The sequence below is a fragment of the Falco biarmicus genome, chromosome 9 (assembly GCF_023638135.1).
Source record: "Falco biarmicus isolate bFalBia1 chromosome 9, bFalBia1.pri, whole genome shotgun sequence".
NCBI classification, from domain to species: Eukaryota; Metazoa; Chordata; class Aves; order Falconiformes; family Falconidae; genus Falco; species Falco biarmicus.
Window position 1 is genome coordinate 36,535,513 of NC_079296.1, and position 15,727 is coordinate 36,551,239.

Below are 15,727 nucleotides of genomic sequence, written 5' to 3' on the forward strand. Positions count from 1 at the left end.
AAAACATTTAATCGGGCACTTGGCACACTGCCATGTCAGCAACTCCAGCAGGAACCCTTACAGCCACTGTCCCAGCCCCAGCTGCTCCCCATCACCAGCCAGGTGGGAGGGATGTAGCCAAACATCCAACCCTCAGTTTTACCCAAACCTTGCACCACATTCATTGTGGCTCCCCTGCCTCCCCAAAACACACAGTGGGAGATTCCTTGGCTCAGAAGCTGACAAAGCCATCCCTTTGGAGGAGCCCTGCTGCTTGCTTTTTATTAAGGAAAAAAAGAGGGACTGGCTGCCTCACTGCACATTTCAGATGTGCAGAAATAGCGGCATAGCAGGGACTGACCTAAATCAAACCACTCTTGCAGGCAGTTGCCCATTGTGAGAGCTTGCCCAGGCACCCCGAGACCTTCTCAGGCTTTGGGGACAGGCTCCTCTGGTGACAGCAGCAGGTCGAAGGGGACGAGGGGCCGGACCAGCAGCCGCACCTCAGGGTTGACAGGGTTTGCCCACAGGTTGAGGCTCCGCAGTGATGCCATGGAGGCCAGCTTCTCCACTGGCACCTCTGCAAGAGAGAGCACCGAGGTGAGTGTCCATCCTGGTGGGGAATTCAGAGCAGAGTGGGTGAAAGCGTGGGTTGATGGGCAGCCTGGAGCAAACCCTGCTCCCACCAATCTCTGGGCATTTACCAAAACAGAAACATAATAAAAGATCAAATTATATGACTACTCAAGCAAATGTCTTTGCGAGGTGCAAACACCACTATATTACGTGTGGACACTGCCCTCCAGTTCTCCCAGTCCTAAAAAGAAACCCCTGCTGGGGTGCTGAATCCGTATGCAAAGACTTATTACCTTATTTTATCCCCATGTTGCAATGCCCAGGAGCACTCACCAGGCTAATGGGAGAGCACATGCTCTTTGCCCTTGTTGGACAGGCTGCAAAATGGCTCTCAGCCATTCCTGGGCACCCTCCTATTTTGCATTTCCATGAATTTGGATGTTTTCCTTTAGGCAGGGTTTCTAGAGGAAACCCTTTTTGCATTAAAAAAAGGTGCAAGTCTCATGGATAGTCCTTATGTGAATCCACTGAGAGCAAAGGAACAAGACCGATACAAAAATCTAACCATTAAGATCATTAAAATATGATAGATTTAGCTTTTTGTTGCAAATAACAATATTTTGGGCATGAGAAGCCCACCTGCCTGAGTTTACAAAAAATGGTTTCTTTTTAATGGGGCCACCAAAATGACGGGAGTCTTTCATATCCCCAGCTCTGATTTCTTCTGCCAATACTTGGAGCAGAAATGCAGTGTTGTAATTATAGCTGGGCAGGTGATTATGCAATTTTAAAACCATGAAACAATTTATGTTGGAAAAAAACACTCAAATACCTTGATGGTGCTTTTTTTCCCCTCCTCCAGAGAGTGGTGGAGTTTTCTGTACTACACATCTCTTAGCAGTGCATCTTTGTCATCAGGCTGAACTTCACATGGATTTTTTTTGTAGTGGATTTGTTCACCACCACTTCCCCATAATTTTGTTGGGTTTTTTTTCCTTTGATGCACAAATACTTTTTTTTTTTATTAGATCTTCCTGTTTAGTGATCTTCTAAGGATACACAGAGTGATAAACCCCCACTTTGCATAAACGTAGTTAGTTAAGAAAAATATTTTAGGGAACAGAATGGGAAAAGCCCAGCTCTGCAGCTTGGTTTGAGGTAGGGAGCAGTGACTCACTCCGGCATGAAGCAACAGGCAAGGCATGCAGTGCAGCCTGCAGCTATACGGCCCTACCGTGGGAGTCTCAAACTCCTCTCTAAGCAACCCAAAGTATCACTTGCTGGCTCCCCAGTGGATAAGGCACTTGCATTTGAGCCTGAATTATTCATACTGGCTTCACCGGTTAAGCAAAAACGGGCTTTTTCATAATGAAAGCAAACAGCAGTTTTCTCAGATCAGAATATGATAATAAGTGAGTGAAAAACCTAGCTCCTTCAGAAGAAAGGGCAGCCAAGGCATCAGGAGACATTCAATGAGATGGATATGAAAGGGCTGCCAAGGCATCTGAGGAGCTGGGTAGTGAACACTCATAGCCCCAACAGTCTCACAGCCACATGCAGGTGCAAACTGGGGGAGAAGGACCCTGCTCAGCTCAGTGGAGCTGATTCCTGTCACCTTTTGGCATTACCTACATCCTTTGGTGGCTGCCAGCCTTCTCCAAAGCTGCTCTGCAGCTATTAACAAAGATACATTTTCCATGCCATTATCCCAAATTAAGAGTGGTTCTCCCTGATGCTCAGGACAAAATTAGCCAGTTTCCCCCAGCAGTGACCTGCCCAGCTTTGAGAGTGGTCTACAGCATCCCCCTTGCTGTCTCAACATCTTCTTCATTAAGCCATTAATCAAGGAATAAAAGAAACTGAAGCTTCAGATACCAAAAAGTCCCCAGGGACTGGGGAGTTGAAAATGCTGGTTTGATATAACCCTAATTAGCAGGGAAAGAGTTAATATAACTGACATTGATATATACACAATTACACTCCAGAGTTAAGAGCTTATTGAGATGAAAAGGGCAGATGATGGCACTAAACATCTTTCAGAGCCCACAGGCTCCAGGCAGGCATTAATTAGTCTCCTTTTACTCCCATTTCCCTTTAGCTGGAAAACATTGCCTACAACATTCAGTATGTCTTGGAAGGTGACTCAGTCCTCTTCTAACAGGTGCTTCTAAAACTGTTTTGCAGCCCTGCTATGAGCTCTTTCAGCATCACTAAGAAGGCAGAGGAAGATAAGCAGGACCAGCAGTGGTACATGACTGTAGCAGCACCATAAACCAGATGATCTCCAAGCTTTGTGCCAATAGAACAAGCAACAGCCCTTTCCCAGCCTCTATCTCCCACCCATGGTCTACAAAGCATCTGTTTGCCTTCTGGTCTTTTATCTGGAGCCAGGTCCTCACCTTGTTAGTGGGCTAAGTGGGGCAACCTGGGTCCCAGACTACAAAAGGCAGCAAAATATGGCTTCTGCTCTCTTCTGTGCTGTTGGGGTAACTCTTTCCTGTGTTGGGCTAGTTGGAGGCATGTAGGTATCGCTGCTGAGGAGCAGCACCAAGATTAACTTCCAGATGCCTTAACAGCTTTTTCAAGAATATTTTGGTTGCTTCTTGTAAGATCTGGCTGCCAAGACACAGTCCTCAGCTAGCTGAAACAGGAGAGAAAAAAAGATGGTGCCATCTCCTACGCTCTTGCTACCATGCTGCTGTGTGAGAGGCTCAAATCCTATTTGACTAGTAAGGGAAAAACAAAACTTGAGACAATTGAATTCAAGCTGATGGACTCTTAATTTTCCTTCCCCTGTTAGCCAGGCTGTTGTGGAAGGAAAAGGTGCATATATAAATACCAGCTCATAAACAATACGTAAAACAGTATTGGTATATAAATATACATACATTTTTATATATGTATAAATGCAAACTCCTGTGCAAAGGAGCCTGGGAGGTATTTGGGAAGGGCTGGCAGGAGCAACGTGTTAGCCCAGGCTTCTGTTTGCCTTGGAAAAATAGGCTGCAACACCCCTGGCTTTCTAATCGCTGCTGCTTCCCTTTCTAGAAAATGCGTAAAACAGGTTAATCTTACCTATTTCTGCAGCCAGACAGCATTGTGTTCATTACTAAGGTAAGTCCCTGAAACATTTCAGCTTGAAATTGTTAATGTCTATCCTCTCATTAGTTTTCCTGAGTCTGATAACAGCAGCCAAGGGGAGCGTTGTAGGAGGTGACCAAGCCTGGCAGCTGGGTTTTCTAGCCACCTCTCCCCCAGGATTAATCCAGCTGGGTACAACCCTCGATGCATCCTTGCCTCCCTGCATTTGGGCAGGGGAAAAAAGCAACAAAAAGCTGCATTCCCTTCTCACAGCAGCCTGCTTCCACAAAATGAGTGGAAAATATGGTGTTTGGAGACCAGGTCTGATAGAAATCAGCCAATTAAGCTCAAAAAGTGATGGAGGGAACTAAGAGAGACAGCTCTCTCTCTGGGAGGTAGGAGAGAAAAAAGGGGTGAGGAAAACCCATGTCTTTCACTGGCTGTCATGGAAGCAGTACTTAATGTCTCATGTTTCTACAGGCATGGCCAGGGAGCAGCTGATGCTGTTAATAAAACTCATGTTGCAGGGAGCAGCTTTCCCAGCAGCAGCTGAAGCCATCCCAGATAAAACAGCAAAATTGAGTGGACTCAATATTCACCTCCCCAGGGATCTGCATGGGCTGTGGGATGCTCCAGCCTGGGCTCTTTCAAAGCTCACTCCTAAATAAATCCCCTTTTATCTATGTGCAACAGCTGCCCCTTTTGCCCAGCTCTTGGGGACTCCAGGGGCTTCAGCTTTGCGCATGAAAGGTTTTCCTCCCACTTCAGGGTTGAGGGATGAGTGGTTCTTTCCATCCCTCTAATTTCTTTTTTTTAAGGGGATTTTGTAGTGTAGCAGCTCCTATTTGCTTTGGGAAATGTTCAGGTGGGCTTGTGCCCTTGCTTTGCCTAGCAGCAAACATTTCAGCCCAGCATCCTTCAGGCTGGGTTCTGCAGTCAGGTTAATTTTTTTATGAAACCTGGCGATTTTGAGTTACAGCTAGAGCTGCCTTTGAAAGCTATATCCCAGTCTGGTGAATAGGGTGGACTGAATAGGGCTTGATTCCCCCTATGCCTGCAACAGCTTTGCCCCAGAAGGGAGCACAAGCATTAGCAAAAGCAAGTGGCTAACAAGGCTCTGTCTATTTAGCATCTCCCTTGCGCACCCGTGTGCCCTTGCCCCTGTCAAATTCATGCTCCTTCTGCTGGGTCACTAAGCCATCCCGCAGCCTGGCTGAATCTGCTGGGGGTGATGGACCACAAGCAAAGCTTCAAGCCAGCATCTCTCCCTGCCCAGGGATGTGGATTAGCATCACCTCCAGTGGGATAAGGTCCCTCTCACCTGTGATCTCATTCTCTTCCAGGTCGATGGTCTCCAGGGTGGTGACCGAGGCCAGGTGCTCTGGGAAATGCCGAAACCTGTTACGGGAGAGGTTGATGGCCCGGAGGTGCAGCAGGGAGGTGATTTCCTCAGGCAGGCGGTGTAGGTAGTTGCCTGCCAGGTTGAGCTCTGCAGTTTTGGAGGAGAGAGGTGGTGGGATGGTGTGGGTAAAAAATGGGAAAATAATTAATGCATAGCTTAATTTACAACCTCTGTCCCCCATGGGCTGTCACATCCAATAATGGGATTCCAACTCTAAAAATGAGTGTTTTTTCTCATCTCCATTGTTTGCCATCATACTTTTGCCTGCTGCAAAATACTGCTTTTAGGAATTATACATTTCTTGGCTTCCTCAGCCTTTCCTAATGAAACCTCTGCAACATTTTGCAAGCAGGTGCTGCAGGCATAAGCAGTATTTCTTAGTGAAGTTGATGCAATTCCCCTCTCACCAATGGATGTTTGTCATGGCTTAAGGCTAGTTTTCTATCTTCATATGCCTGAACCCCTTCTGAGGCATAAACAGTGGTGGAAGAAATGCATTTATATGTGAAAAAGATCTATTCTATGGAGTTTAACCCCTGTGATGCTTTCCTCCCTGGAAATGAGCTCCTGTGGGGCCAGGAGCAGCACTCTTGCATAAAAGGCCATTAGCTGTGGGAACAACAACCCAAATCCTGCTGTCCCAGGGCCCTTCTCCAGTGACACAGGGCTTTCTGCTCTATAAATACCTATGCATGCTGCCCTGCCCCTGCTAATACCTGGTATTTATAGGTCCTGCCTTATTCAGACTGGTGCAGGGCCCAGGGCATCTCTCCTCTGCAACAGCCTTGCTGAGGCCCAGCAGGCTCGTCACTGGAGTGATTTGTTCACTAGTGGAGCAAAGCCCTTGTTGGGAAATAAGACCTTCCCCCTAAAACCCCCAGGGCTCCTGTACTGTCTAGAAAATGAAAATTGATTTCCTTTGCTCAACATGTTTCTTTTCTCTAGCTGAGGGGAGTTTTCATGGATGATGCTCCAGCACAACATGGGAAATCTCCCCAGACACCCACCACAGCAGTACTCATGCAGTACACTGTATGAGCAAAATACTAGCTTTTAAAAGCTGCCAGAGCCCACAGTGCTGCTGCAGGCAGGCAAAGCCCCAGTGCAGTCACCAGCGTTCAAAACCATGGTGCTGGATGCTCTGAATGTTTGCATTACTATGTTCTAGCACACGGGTCCTCAAACTTTTTAAACAGGGGGCCGGCGCGCAGATGAAGTGGCAGGCAGTCATCTGCGGCTGCTTGGTTCCCCCCCCCCAGCCCCCGGCGGGGGGGTTCTGTAAATACCAGGGGTCGGATTGAGGACCCTGGGGGGCCGTATCTGGCCCGCGGGCTGTAGTTTGAGGATCCCTGTTCTAGCAGATTAGCTTCTGGCTGCTTTTGCTGGGCTCCACTGGGACATGTCCCCATGGCACCAGCCATGCACTGATGACTGTCCCCATCTCCTGCAGCAGATGGAGTGAGCAACTGTTGCTGTCTCATGATTGGGACTAATTAGCCAGTAGCAAGCCAGCATGCCTTCTTGCAGCCTGAAATGCCCCATCTCCACTGTGCCCCATTATGCCCAGGCTGCCTTTCCTGTCCTCTTTCATCCCCAGCTCCATCCTTGGAAGGAGCTGGAGGAGGATCATGAGTGACCCTGCAGCAGCCTGGCCAATGCTGAAAGTGGCTGTAAGGTGGCAGGGCATGCGTTGGGGAGGGTGGGTGGGAGCAAAACCAGTGCCCCCTTCCTCAAGGGTAAAGAAAAATGGATTCTGGGGGTTCTGAACTAGTGCCTGGAATGAGGTGCAAGTGTGGAGGAGCAAAAACTGTGATGGGGAAACTGTGGTGCTGTGCCCTCTCTGCAGTAACCTAGGGGTTTTTTTTCTGGGCCCTGGGGGTTTGGAAGTGGCTGTTGCAAACAGTGGGGCTGTCCTTTACCTCTCAGCTGGTTGAAGGTGGTGACGAATCGGCTGGTGAGGGACTTCAGCTCGTTGTTTGCCAGGGAGATGCAGTGAATCCCCTCAGTGACGCTCCTCATGGCTTTGTAGATGCCGATGGGGAAGGTCATCAGCTTGCAGTTAGCCAGATCTGCCCCCAGAGAGACCCAGGCACCTTATAATGCACCCAGCTGGGATGGAGCAATGCTTTCCATCTGGTTTTCCGTCCCTTCATGTTTGATTTGCCTGTCTGGGTGCTGCCACCCATGGATGCTGTAATGTCCCCTGCCATACTCCTCTGTTGCAGGGACCTTTGCAGTCACCTCCAAGTACAAGTAGTTTGTCCCCCTTAGATGATGCTAAGGCTGTTCTGCTTTAGCTGCATTCAGCCCTAAATCACATTGCAAATATTTCCATGCTGCAGTGTCCTTTTGGAAACCCTCAGCCAGCCTGTCCATATCTAAAAACTTCAGTAACCCCTCTCCTGCATGTCACTGACTCCCTAGGGATGGTCAAGCAGTGCAGGGATGTCTCATCCATTGCTGATCGGGATAAGGGTGGAGCAGGGCTTTCCCTGGGTATGCTCCCGGCTGGATTTCTCATGGTCATGGGTGCTTGCCCCATGGGAAAGGGAAAAGAATTTGTCCATGCCTCTCACCTGCTGGCATTTTTGCTTTGCTCTGAGCTGTTTCTGTTTCCCCCCCCAGGACGTGCTGGGGGGTGGAAACCCTGAATCCTGGCCCGGTGATGCTCTGCTGCCTGCCCCCTCCCCAAAGCCATGGTGGGGGCTGCACCAGCTCAGCCCTCTCTGCTGATCTCAGTCAGGAGGATGTCAAGGGGCTGAGCGATGAAGCTCTGGCTCTCCATGCATGCTGCTTTGTACCCCGGGGCTGGGAATCCAGCATGAACAAAAATGAGTTGCTTTCATCTCTCTCTTTTTGATGAACTGCATGAGTCTCTGATATTTGCTAGAAACAGGCAAAACTGCAGGAACCCCCAAATCTAACAAGGTGATATGGGGAAAAGCCTGGTTCCTGTTATCGCTCGCAAGGAGGGACTGTATCCCTGGGGCATGTCCCATGGGATTATGTGCCATTGCTGGGAACCCATTCAAACTTTGAGGGGCCTGGGGAGACTTTCCCTTCCCCAGGACTGCAGGAGCCTCGGGTGCAGCACCCAGAGGGGAGGCCAACAGCTTTTTTTAGACTGTGGCAGCAAAAAATAGAGCCCTGCTCCCAGACACATGATCCTCCTCCAGGCCCCAAGCGGGAGCTGAGCCGGAGCGCCAGGCTTACCCAGGGAATCCGTTTTGTTCTCCACCGTGTCGTTCACCTTTCTGGCCACCCGCGCTACTGCCTCACCCATCCTCTTGTGCAGGCGGGCGCCCGGTCCCGCCGGGGGTGTGCTGTGGCTGGGGGGATCCACGGCTGCGGGAGGAAACCAGCAGCTCCAGCCTCTCGGGAGAGGGATGCTAAAAATAACTGGTGGGATCAGCGTTCCCAGGGGAGGGAGGCAGTGCTGGGCTTGGCATGACCCTCCGGGTATGAGAGTCCCAGCTTTTGAGGATGGTGTGCTTGGGGTATGGGGATGCACCTCCATTCCTGGTTTGGGACAGAGGGATGCATCCCCTTTCCTGATCATCTGGGGCTGGCATGGCCCTCAGAGTACAGGAATCCCAATTTTCTGGGTTGGTACTTTGGGATATGGGGGTGCGTCCCCTTTCCTGATCATCTCGGGGTGGTGTAGCCCTTGGGGTGTGGGAATTGCAACTTTTTGGGCTGGTACCTTTGGGATATGGAGTGTGTCCCCTTTCCTGGTGACCTTGACCAGCTCGGCTCAGTCAAAATGTTTTGGCGGAAGGCGCCCTGGCCACGACGACACGGGTGCGCGGGCGGTCCCCGCGGAAGGCTGGACACCTTCCCACCCACCCCGCAACCCCAAAAACGCTCTTCCCACGCCGGGAGTCGAACCCGGGCCGCCTGGGTGAAAGCCAGGAATCCTCACCGCTAGACCACGTGGGAGGGCGCGGGCAGCGCTGCCCGCCCCCGCGCCTGCCCCCTGCCGGCGGCGGCCGGAGCGCGGTTGCGCGGCGGCTGCGGGGGGGCGAGGGGAGGCGGGGGGGCGGCGCCCGCTCCGCGCCGCCTCCGCGGGGACAATAGCGCGGGGCCATGTCGTCCGCCGGCGGCCGCCAGCCCAGCCAGAGCCGGGCCATCCCCACCCGCACCGTGGCCCTCAGCGACGCGGAGCAGCTGCCCCCGGACTACTGCACCACCCCCGGCGGCACCCTCTTCTCCACCACGCCGGGAGGTAAGCGCGGGGGCAGCCGGGGCCTGCGGGGCGGCGGCCCCGCCGGGGGAGCGCTCCCGCCGCCTCTCTGAGCGCCGCCTATCGCGCCTGTATATCGCGTACAGGGAGCGCCTGCCGCTGGTGTCCATAAGGCGAGCGCCTGGAGCAGGGCTTGTTGCTTTTCCGGGGTGCAACGGGGGCGCGGAGGGTCCCGCCGGGCTGGCAGGCGGCCCCCGGTGCGGGGTGGCAGGCGGCCCCGGCGGGACGCGGCCGGTGGGGGTCGACGCCCGGCGAGGTGTCGGTGTTGAGGGGTGGGGGGCTCTGCCCCGGCCCGCTTGGACACCCCGGGGTTGGAGCATCCCTCGTCCCTGGCCGGGGGAGGGGACGCGGGATGCCCCGCGGTGCGCTCCCACCCTGCCGGGGTTTGCTGGGCTCGCGGCGGGCGCCCCGGGGCAGCGGCTACCCGGTGCTGCCGGGGGTGTTTGTCCAGGGCCGAATTATCACCCACCGGAGGGCCTTGGCCCGGGTGCCCATTCAGCCTGGAGACTCCTGCCAACCCGTGCTGCCGGGCCGGAGCCCCCCACCCTCCTCTCATCCCCCCTGCAGGTACCCGCATCATCTACGACCGCAAGTTCCTGCTGGACCGCCGCAACTCCCCCATGGCCCAGACCCCACCTTGTCACCTCCCCAATATTCCCGGTGTCACCAGCCCCAGCTCGGCCGGCGAGGAGCCCAAAGCGGACACCAACAACCTGAACCACCAGGAGGGGAAGCCATCCATGGGTAAGGGACCCCCGGTGTGGGGTGGGGGGATTTGGGGTGGGGGGTGGTCCCCCTAACGCATCTCACCTTGACTCTCACCAGGGGACGACGCTCAGTTCGAGATGGATATCTGAGCGGGAACCACGGAGAGGCAGCAACTCCCCAGACCTGTGCACACCCCATTTGGCTTAGCAGGATCCGTCCCAGCGACGCGGAGGCGACAGCGGACCCCGTCGGTGTCCCCCTCCCTGCTCGCTTCCCCCCCTCTTTCCGGGGAGCTCAGCTCTGGCTTCTCCCACTTTGTGGGTGACTGGTCCCAGCCTGTGCCAGATGGAGCATCCCTTCTGGATCCGGCCCTATTCCTCCTTCTCCTTCTCTGCCCACTGACAGCCTGATTTCTACCAGGCTTCTTTTTAAAACATCCCTTTGCCTCTTCTGCTGCCTCGTGGCCCCCCCCCCTCCAAAACCCCTCCTCCCGTTACCCCAAAACTTCCCATTGCCAGCAGCTTGGCAGTCTGGAGCTGTGTCACCCCCTTTGCCCCTTCTCCTGAAAAATTTGGGCAGCCTCTTAGGAGGAGGGGGAAAGCATCGCTTCTAAAACCGAGTGTCTGTTTGCACCCCCAGGACCTGCTGGCATTCAGTGGAGGACAGTGTTGGCAGCCTGTTCCCTTTGGTGCTTGTGGGGTCCAAGTTAGTCCCCAACAGCGTTGGGCAGCATGCCCACATCTCTCTCCTACCTGGATTTCTTCCGTCATGGCCCTTCAACAGGGGGCTGTGTCCCCAGCCCACCAGCCAGGACTCAAAGCAACATAGCCATATGTTACAAAAAAGCCCTTGATTTTATTTTTTTTTGGTACTAAAAAGGGGCACTTTACCAGCAATGCTTCTTTTTTCAGGCTGGGGACAAGCGCCTCTGGGAAAGTGCTTTCTAGTGCTTTTTTCTTTTTTTTTTAAACACCCCACACACACCCTTTAAAATGTGAATAATACAGGAGCTAAATCCCTTGGCGCCATTGGATGTCTCAGGAATAACTAGGCGCCCAGGGGGCTTGCGGGCACTCACTGGTGAGACACCGCAGGGATGCAGTGCAGTGGCCAGGGCACTCCAGTTGCAGGGTGCCAGCATCGGTGCCATCCTCTGCTTGCTTTTCATGCCAGGGCTTCCCCTGGCCAGGTCGTGCTGCCATGGATAAAGAGTTTCCGTGCCAACGTCCCCACCGCAGGCGGCTTTGCTGGCCTGGCACACCATGGCCATCCTGCCTGTGCCTGGCATCTTGAAACCCCCCAGAGATGGGATTTATTTTTTTCTCTTGGTGCGACTCTTGCCTTGAAGAGCAGTGTTAGGTGAGGGCATGCGTGGCAGGGGACACTGCGGCAGTGCCGTGCTGTGCCCCCTGAACCAGCCAGACCCGCCCTTTGTTTTTTAACTGCTTGTTGGGAGCTGTCAACAGCTTTGCAACCTTCTCAAGTGCCATTTTATCAGCCACCACCCGAGTGCCTGCTCCATCCATCTTCCCTCCCTCCCCGGGGTTGTCTCTGCCCTGGTACTCAGCCGTGGGGACTCATTGCCTGCTGGGACTGTGGCTCTGGTGTGTGCCAGGGATGGGTACGTCCCACACCGGCATTCGTGCTGCAGGCTTTGTGCACTTTCCGTCCAATAATTTATTTCTCTAGGTGTGTTTGGTGTGGGTCGGCATGGTGGCTGGTTGCGAGCTCCCATCTTCCAGCTGCTTTTCTTGCAAGGGGGGATGCCGCTCGTTTTGGGGGAAAAAAGCAAAAAACCTAAGGGAATGGGAGGTCTCTTCCATGCTTTCCCTTGCATGGGTCACGCTTGGTGGGATGTGACATGGACATGTAGCCGGCCATAATAGGCGCACGAGTGAGTGAGTGCAAGTAGAAATATGTATATGCGTGTGGGTGGGTGGTGATAAGACACACACAAATATATATATTATATATAAATAAATATATTTTCCTTAAAGCAAAGATCCTAGGAGGTCTGTTAGGCCCTCGGATCGAGGGAGCGGCAGGGGCAGGGGCAAGGACATTCTTTGCAGAGTGGGGATGGCCACCGTGGATGCAGGGACCCAGCACCCTCGGCACAGCCACTCGTTTTGGGAAACCTGCTCTCCAAGCCAGAAAAAAAATAAAATAGAAAGTATCTGAGGACAACTTAACTTATGGACAGGAGCTGGAGGGAAACCACTTTTTTTTTCTAAATGCCCCCTTTTCCAATCGCCTTTCGTCTCCGTTCCCCATCCCAGCGACTTTCTCCTGGTGTTTTTTTTTATAACTGGGCTCGGGGCTGAAGAGCAGAGAGGGAGTGCCTGGCCTCGCCGGGGCAGCTCCTCCGCTAGTCAGGGTATAGATTTGGGTTTTTTTACCGTCTCTTCAGGCAGGTGTTCGGGAGGAGAAAAGCTCTCGCCAGTGGTTGCTGTTACAATGAGATCAATAAAGATCTTGGTTCTATTAAATCGAGGTGCTGCAGGTTTCTTCTGACGGTGACTCGGGCTGCAGGGGGATTTTTTCCCTTCCCTATGGAGCAAATGTGGGTCAACTCTCCTTTCTTTGTATTTTAAGGGGGGGTGGTGGTGGTGTTCCCCTGTCCCAATTTCTTTCGGTGAGTTGCTTTCCAGATTTCCAATTTGGGAAAATGGGATCCCAGCCGAGGACAGTAAATCAGGAGTGAGCTCCCACCTCTAGCCAGGTGGAACTCGGTGTACAGAGAGCAGGGGAGTGTCAAACCCAGAATCAACAGCCCAGGGTTAAGGCGGGACCCGATTGCAAAATTTCATGTACAGCAAAATCTGATCTTACCACAGTACATGTACTCCTGTACAAAACTGCTGCAAATTGGTCATTTATCCTGCACCACCAGGTGCTAAAGCCTATATAGACCTGGGCATCAAACTGGAGAGGTGCCAAAGAAAGTCCTGCTTAGGATGTGTCCAGGCCAGACTCCAAACGTGCAAAGCAACCCCCGAATTTAAGCCAAGCTTAAATGGCAAACCCCCAGCAATTTCCCATGTTGCTACTAAATGCATGTTTGCACCAGCCCGGGGGTACTCCCACCCTGGTGACCCCTTCTAGCTGAAGCTGAAAGGAGCTCACACCAGTACACAGTGCCCTTCCCTGCCTTGTGAGTGCTGGGCAAGTTCCTGAAATATCAGCTGGGCAGCTAAGGCCATCATGTAAACTGTTTCTTAGCAGCCCCCACCCAGTCTCATCCTTGAGGGCTTCCCATGACCAGGAGCACGTTTAAGCCCAGTCCCCGGCCTGGCTGCATCCCTCAGCCTGTGCTGTAGACTTGGCTGCCCCATCTGTTGCTCCTGGAGGTACCTGGCTCAGGCTCATGCCCTTGGAGGGGACTGTGCTGATGCAGGTGTGTTGCCACAAATTGTCCTGGTCCAGGACAATTGTAATTTTAGTAACATGTATGTATTAAGTTTTAAAGCAAGTAGCTGCAAAGTCAGCCTTTTTTTATACCATCTGCTTGGTATGTGGGGGCTGTGAGCAGCGGAAACCTTTTCCCCCCTAGTAGGAAGGGCGCTGTGGGATGGGTGGGAGCAGGGCATCCCCTCCTGCTGGCTGCAACAGCCGGATTCTGGGGTCCCACAATTTTTGTGGGTGTCAGCAAACTACCAGCAACCCAGCCCTGTGCGCATCACTTAGGGATGCAGACTCCACGCATGAAATATCACAGCAGCATGCCGCATTCCCAAACCACCCACAGCTGCTGAGGTCCCACGGGCGAAGCTGGGGGGGCAGTGCCAAGGGTGCCACTGACCTGGGTTTGGGGGTACCCAAAGGTATCCGGGGTGGTCCTGCCGTGACCTCCCATGGATGTGGGCACATATTGCAGCAGCAGTGCCCCTGCTCTGCTAGGAGTCTGGCTTAGGGCTGTCACGTCACACTGTTACCCAGGTTATTATTAAAGTATTATTATTAAATTGTTGTTATTACTATACTCTTGCTTCTTGCGCTCCTCTGCAGACTGAGTTAAAAAGTGGAATGTAGGAGCAGGGGTGGAGAAGGCAGTGAGGAAATCCTGCTTCTTCGGAGCAGGCACCGCTGCTAGTGCAGAGCATCTGTGTTGCGCTGCTGCTCCGTCCTGCATATTCTCCCCAGATTCTGGCTCTGTGCCCGAATTCTCTGTTAAGGGGTGCCTCGAGCCTGGCGGGGCAAAAAAATCCAGCGGAAAGATGTGTTGCTTGGAAATGGACAGCAAGGCTTTTTAAAAAATAAAAGAAAATAAAAATAAGTCATTTTTCCTTCCACCACTGCATGGGAGCAGTGTATCATGGGTTGCTCTTTTTTTAATTCTGAAACGTTAGTGAATTTGAAGCGTGTGTATGGAGGGGAGGAGCAAAATTAAAAAAAAAAAAGCTGATGAGGCATTTGGGAGCTTCCCTGTTCTGGATTTGGCTTTGCCCATGCGATGTCAAGCTTAGGGGAGTGACAACTGTTTTCCTCCTGAATTTTTGGGTGCTTTTTTTTTTTTAATCCTGGCTTCCAAAGCCCCTCCAGTGAGGTGTGTGTGCGTGGGGTGCCCTGGCTTTCCATGTGCTCCTCAGGGCAGGGGCCGTTTCTAGATGCTGATTTGGGAGCTAAAATTAGAAAATTAAAAATAAGAAATTGGTAAAATTTCAACCTAGGACTGAAGCTCTTAATTGTTAGCGAGCTGTAAATGAACTGAACCAGGGTAATTTCACATGCAGCAGAGTGAATGAAACTTTGGTTGGATTTGTAGCTCTTGATTTGAGTTTTAAACTGGAGTAGTTGCCGTCTGCATGTGTGACTGCTGGGCTCTGCCCGGTGGCGTTCAATTGTAAAATTCAGCAGAGCAGCTCAGGAAAGGGCATTTTGGCTAAGCCAAAGGCCGGGAGCCTGGCTAGTATCTAGGATCCTGATTAACAAACTTTCCAGCCCTGCTTTCCAGCTGTTACCATTTTCGGACTGCCTCCAGGCTCCGTTTACATTCCTGGCCCTCCTTCCCAGCACCGGTGAATGTGTTAATGCTGTTTTTCTCTTTTTCCTTCATCCTGTTGGTGTCCTATAAACATTTATTTGGCAGTGCCTCACGGAGCAGTGCGGCGGCCATGGATGGTGCTGGGTGCAAGCAAGACTGTTAGAGCTGGGGTGTTGAGGGTCTCTGAGGGAGATGAGGCTGGGGTCCTCCTCCTAGATGGAACCCTCTGAGGGCTCAGAGTTCAACCCAAATGAAATGGGGGAAGGCAGCTAGGAGTAGAAGGAATTGGGGTTTTATGGATTAGCTCAAATAGCATCTTTGCCACAGTGGAATAAGTGCAATGCCTGTTGGCATCAAGGGAAGACTGAAGTCATCTCGTGGCTTTCTTCTGTGCTGTGACTGAAACCAGCAGAAGATGAGCAGAGCTTGATGCTGGACCAGCAGAGCCATTGCAAGAGCCCACCACGGTGCCTTTATGTACTGGGGAGCTGCTGGGGGGGCAGCAGCCTTATTTTCCCAAGTGCCTGACTGGCCCAGTCAAGGAGGGATTGCTCTGAGAGGGGGACTGGAGTTACCCTGATATTTCAGAAGTTGCCTCCAGGTCTACACCCTCTCCATCATGCCCTGAAAGCCTCACACAAGACCAAGCGTGGAGGCTCTGCAGATGGCTTGCTCAGGCCAGGCAGTGTTTGGGTCTGTGAAAGGGGTGCTATGTATCCAGCTCTGCTTAGAGCAGCTGCTTCCCACCCTACCT

The 15,727-nt window shown here is 52.5% G+C and overlaps 2 protein-coding genes and 1 non-coding gene across 3 annotated transcripts; 1 reads left to right on the forward strand and 2 right to left on the reverse strand.

Moving 5' to 3' along the window:
• Positions 1–19: 19 nt before the first annotated feature.
• LRRC20 (leucine rich repeat containing 20) lies at positions 20–8,423 on the reverse strand. Its single transcript, XM_056352486.1, has 4 exons — positions 8,252–8,423; positions 6,958–7,107; positions 4,958–5,125; positions 20–559 (listed from the first exon to the last, which is right to left on the reverse strand). The coding sequence occupies exons 1-4, from the start codon at positions 8,319–8,321 to the stop codon at positions 408–410; spliced, it is 540 nt and encodes a 179-aa protein (XP_056208461.1). The 5' UTR covers positions 8,322–8,423; the 3' UTR covers positions 20–407.
• A 482-nt stretch (positions 8,424–8,905) lies between these two features.
• TRNAE-UUC (transfer RNA glutamic acid (anticodon UUC)) lies at positions 8,906–8,977 on the reverse strand. The gene has a single exon. It is a non-coding gene; the product is annotated as a tRNA-Glu (tRNA).
• Positions 8,978–9,073: 96 nt separating this feature from the next.
• On the forward strand, positions 9,074–12,478 carry EIF4EBP2 (eukaryotic translation initiation factor 4E binding protein 2). The gene is made up of 3 exons (XM_056352485.1): positions 9,074–9,263; positions 9,849–10,025; positions 10,107–12,478. Exons 1-3 carry the CDS (start codon positions 9,125–9,127, stop codon positions 10,136–10,138), a joined length of 348 nt encoding a protein of 115 aa, XP_056208460.1. The 5' UTR covers positions 9,074–9,124; the 3' UTR covers positions 10,139–12,478.
• The last annotated feature ends 3,249 nt before the right edge of the window (positions 12,479–15,727 follow it).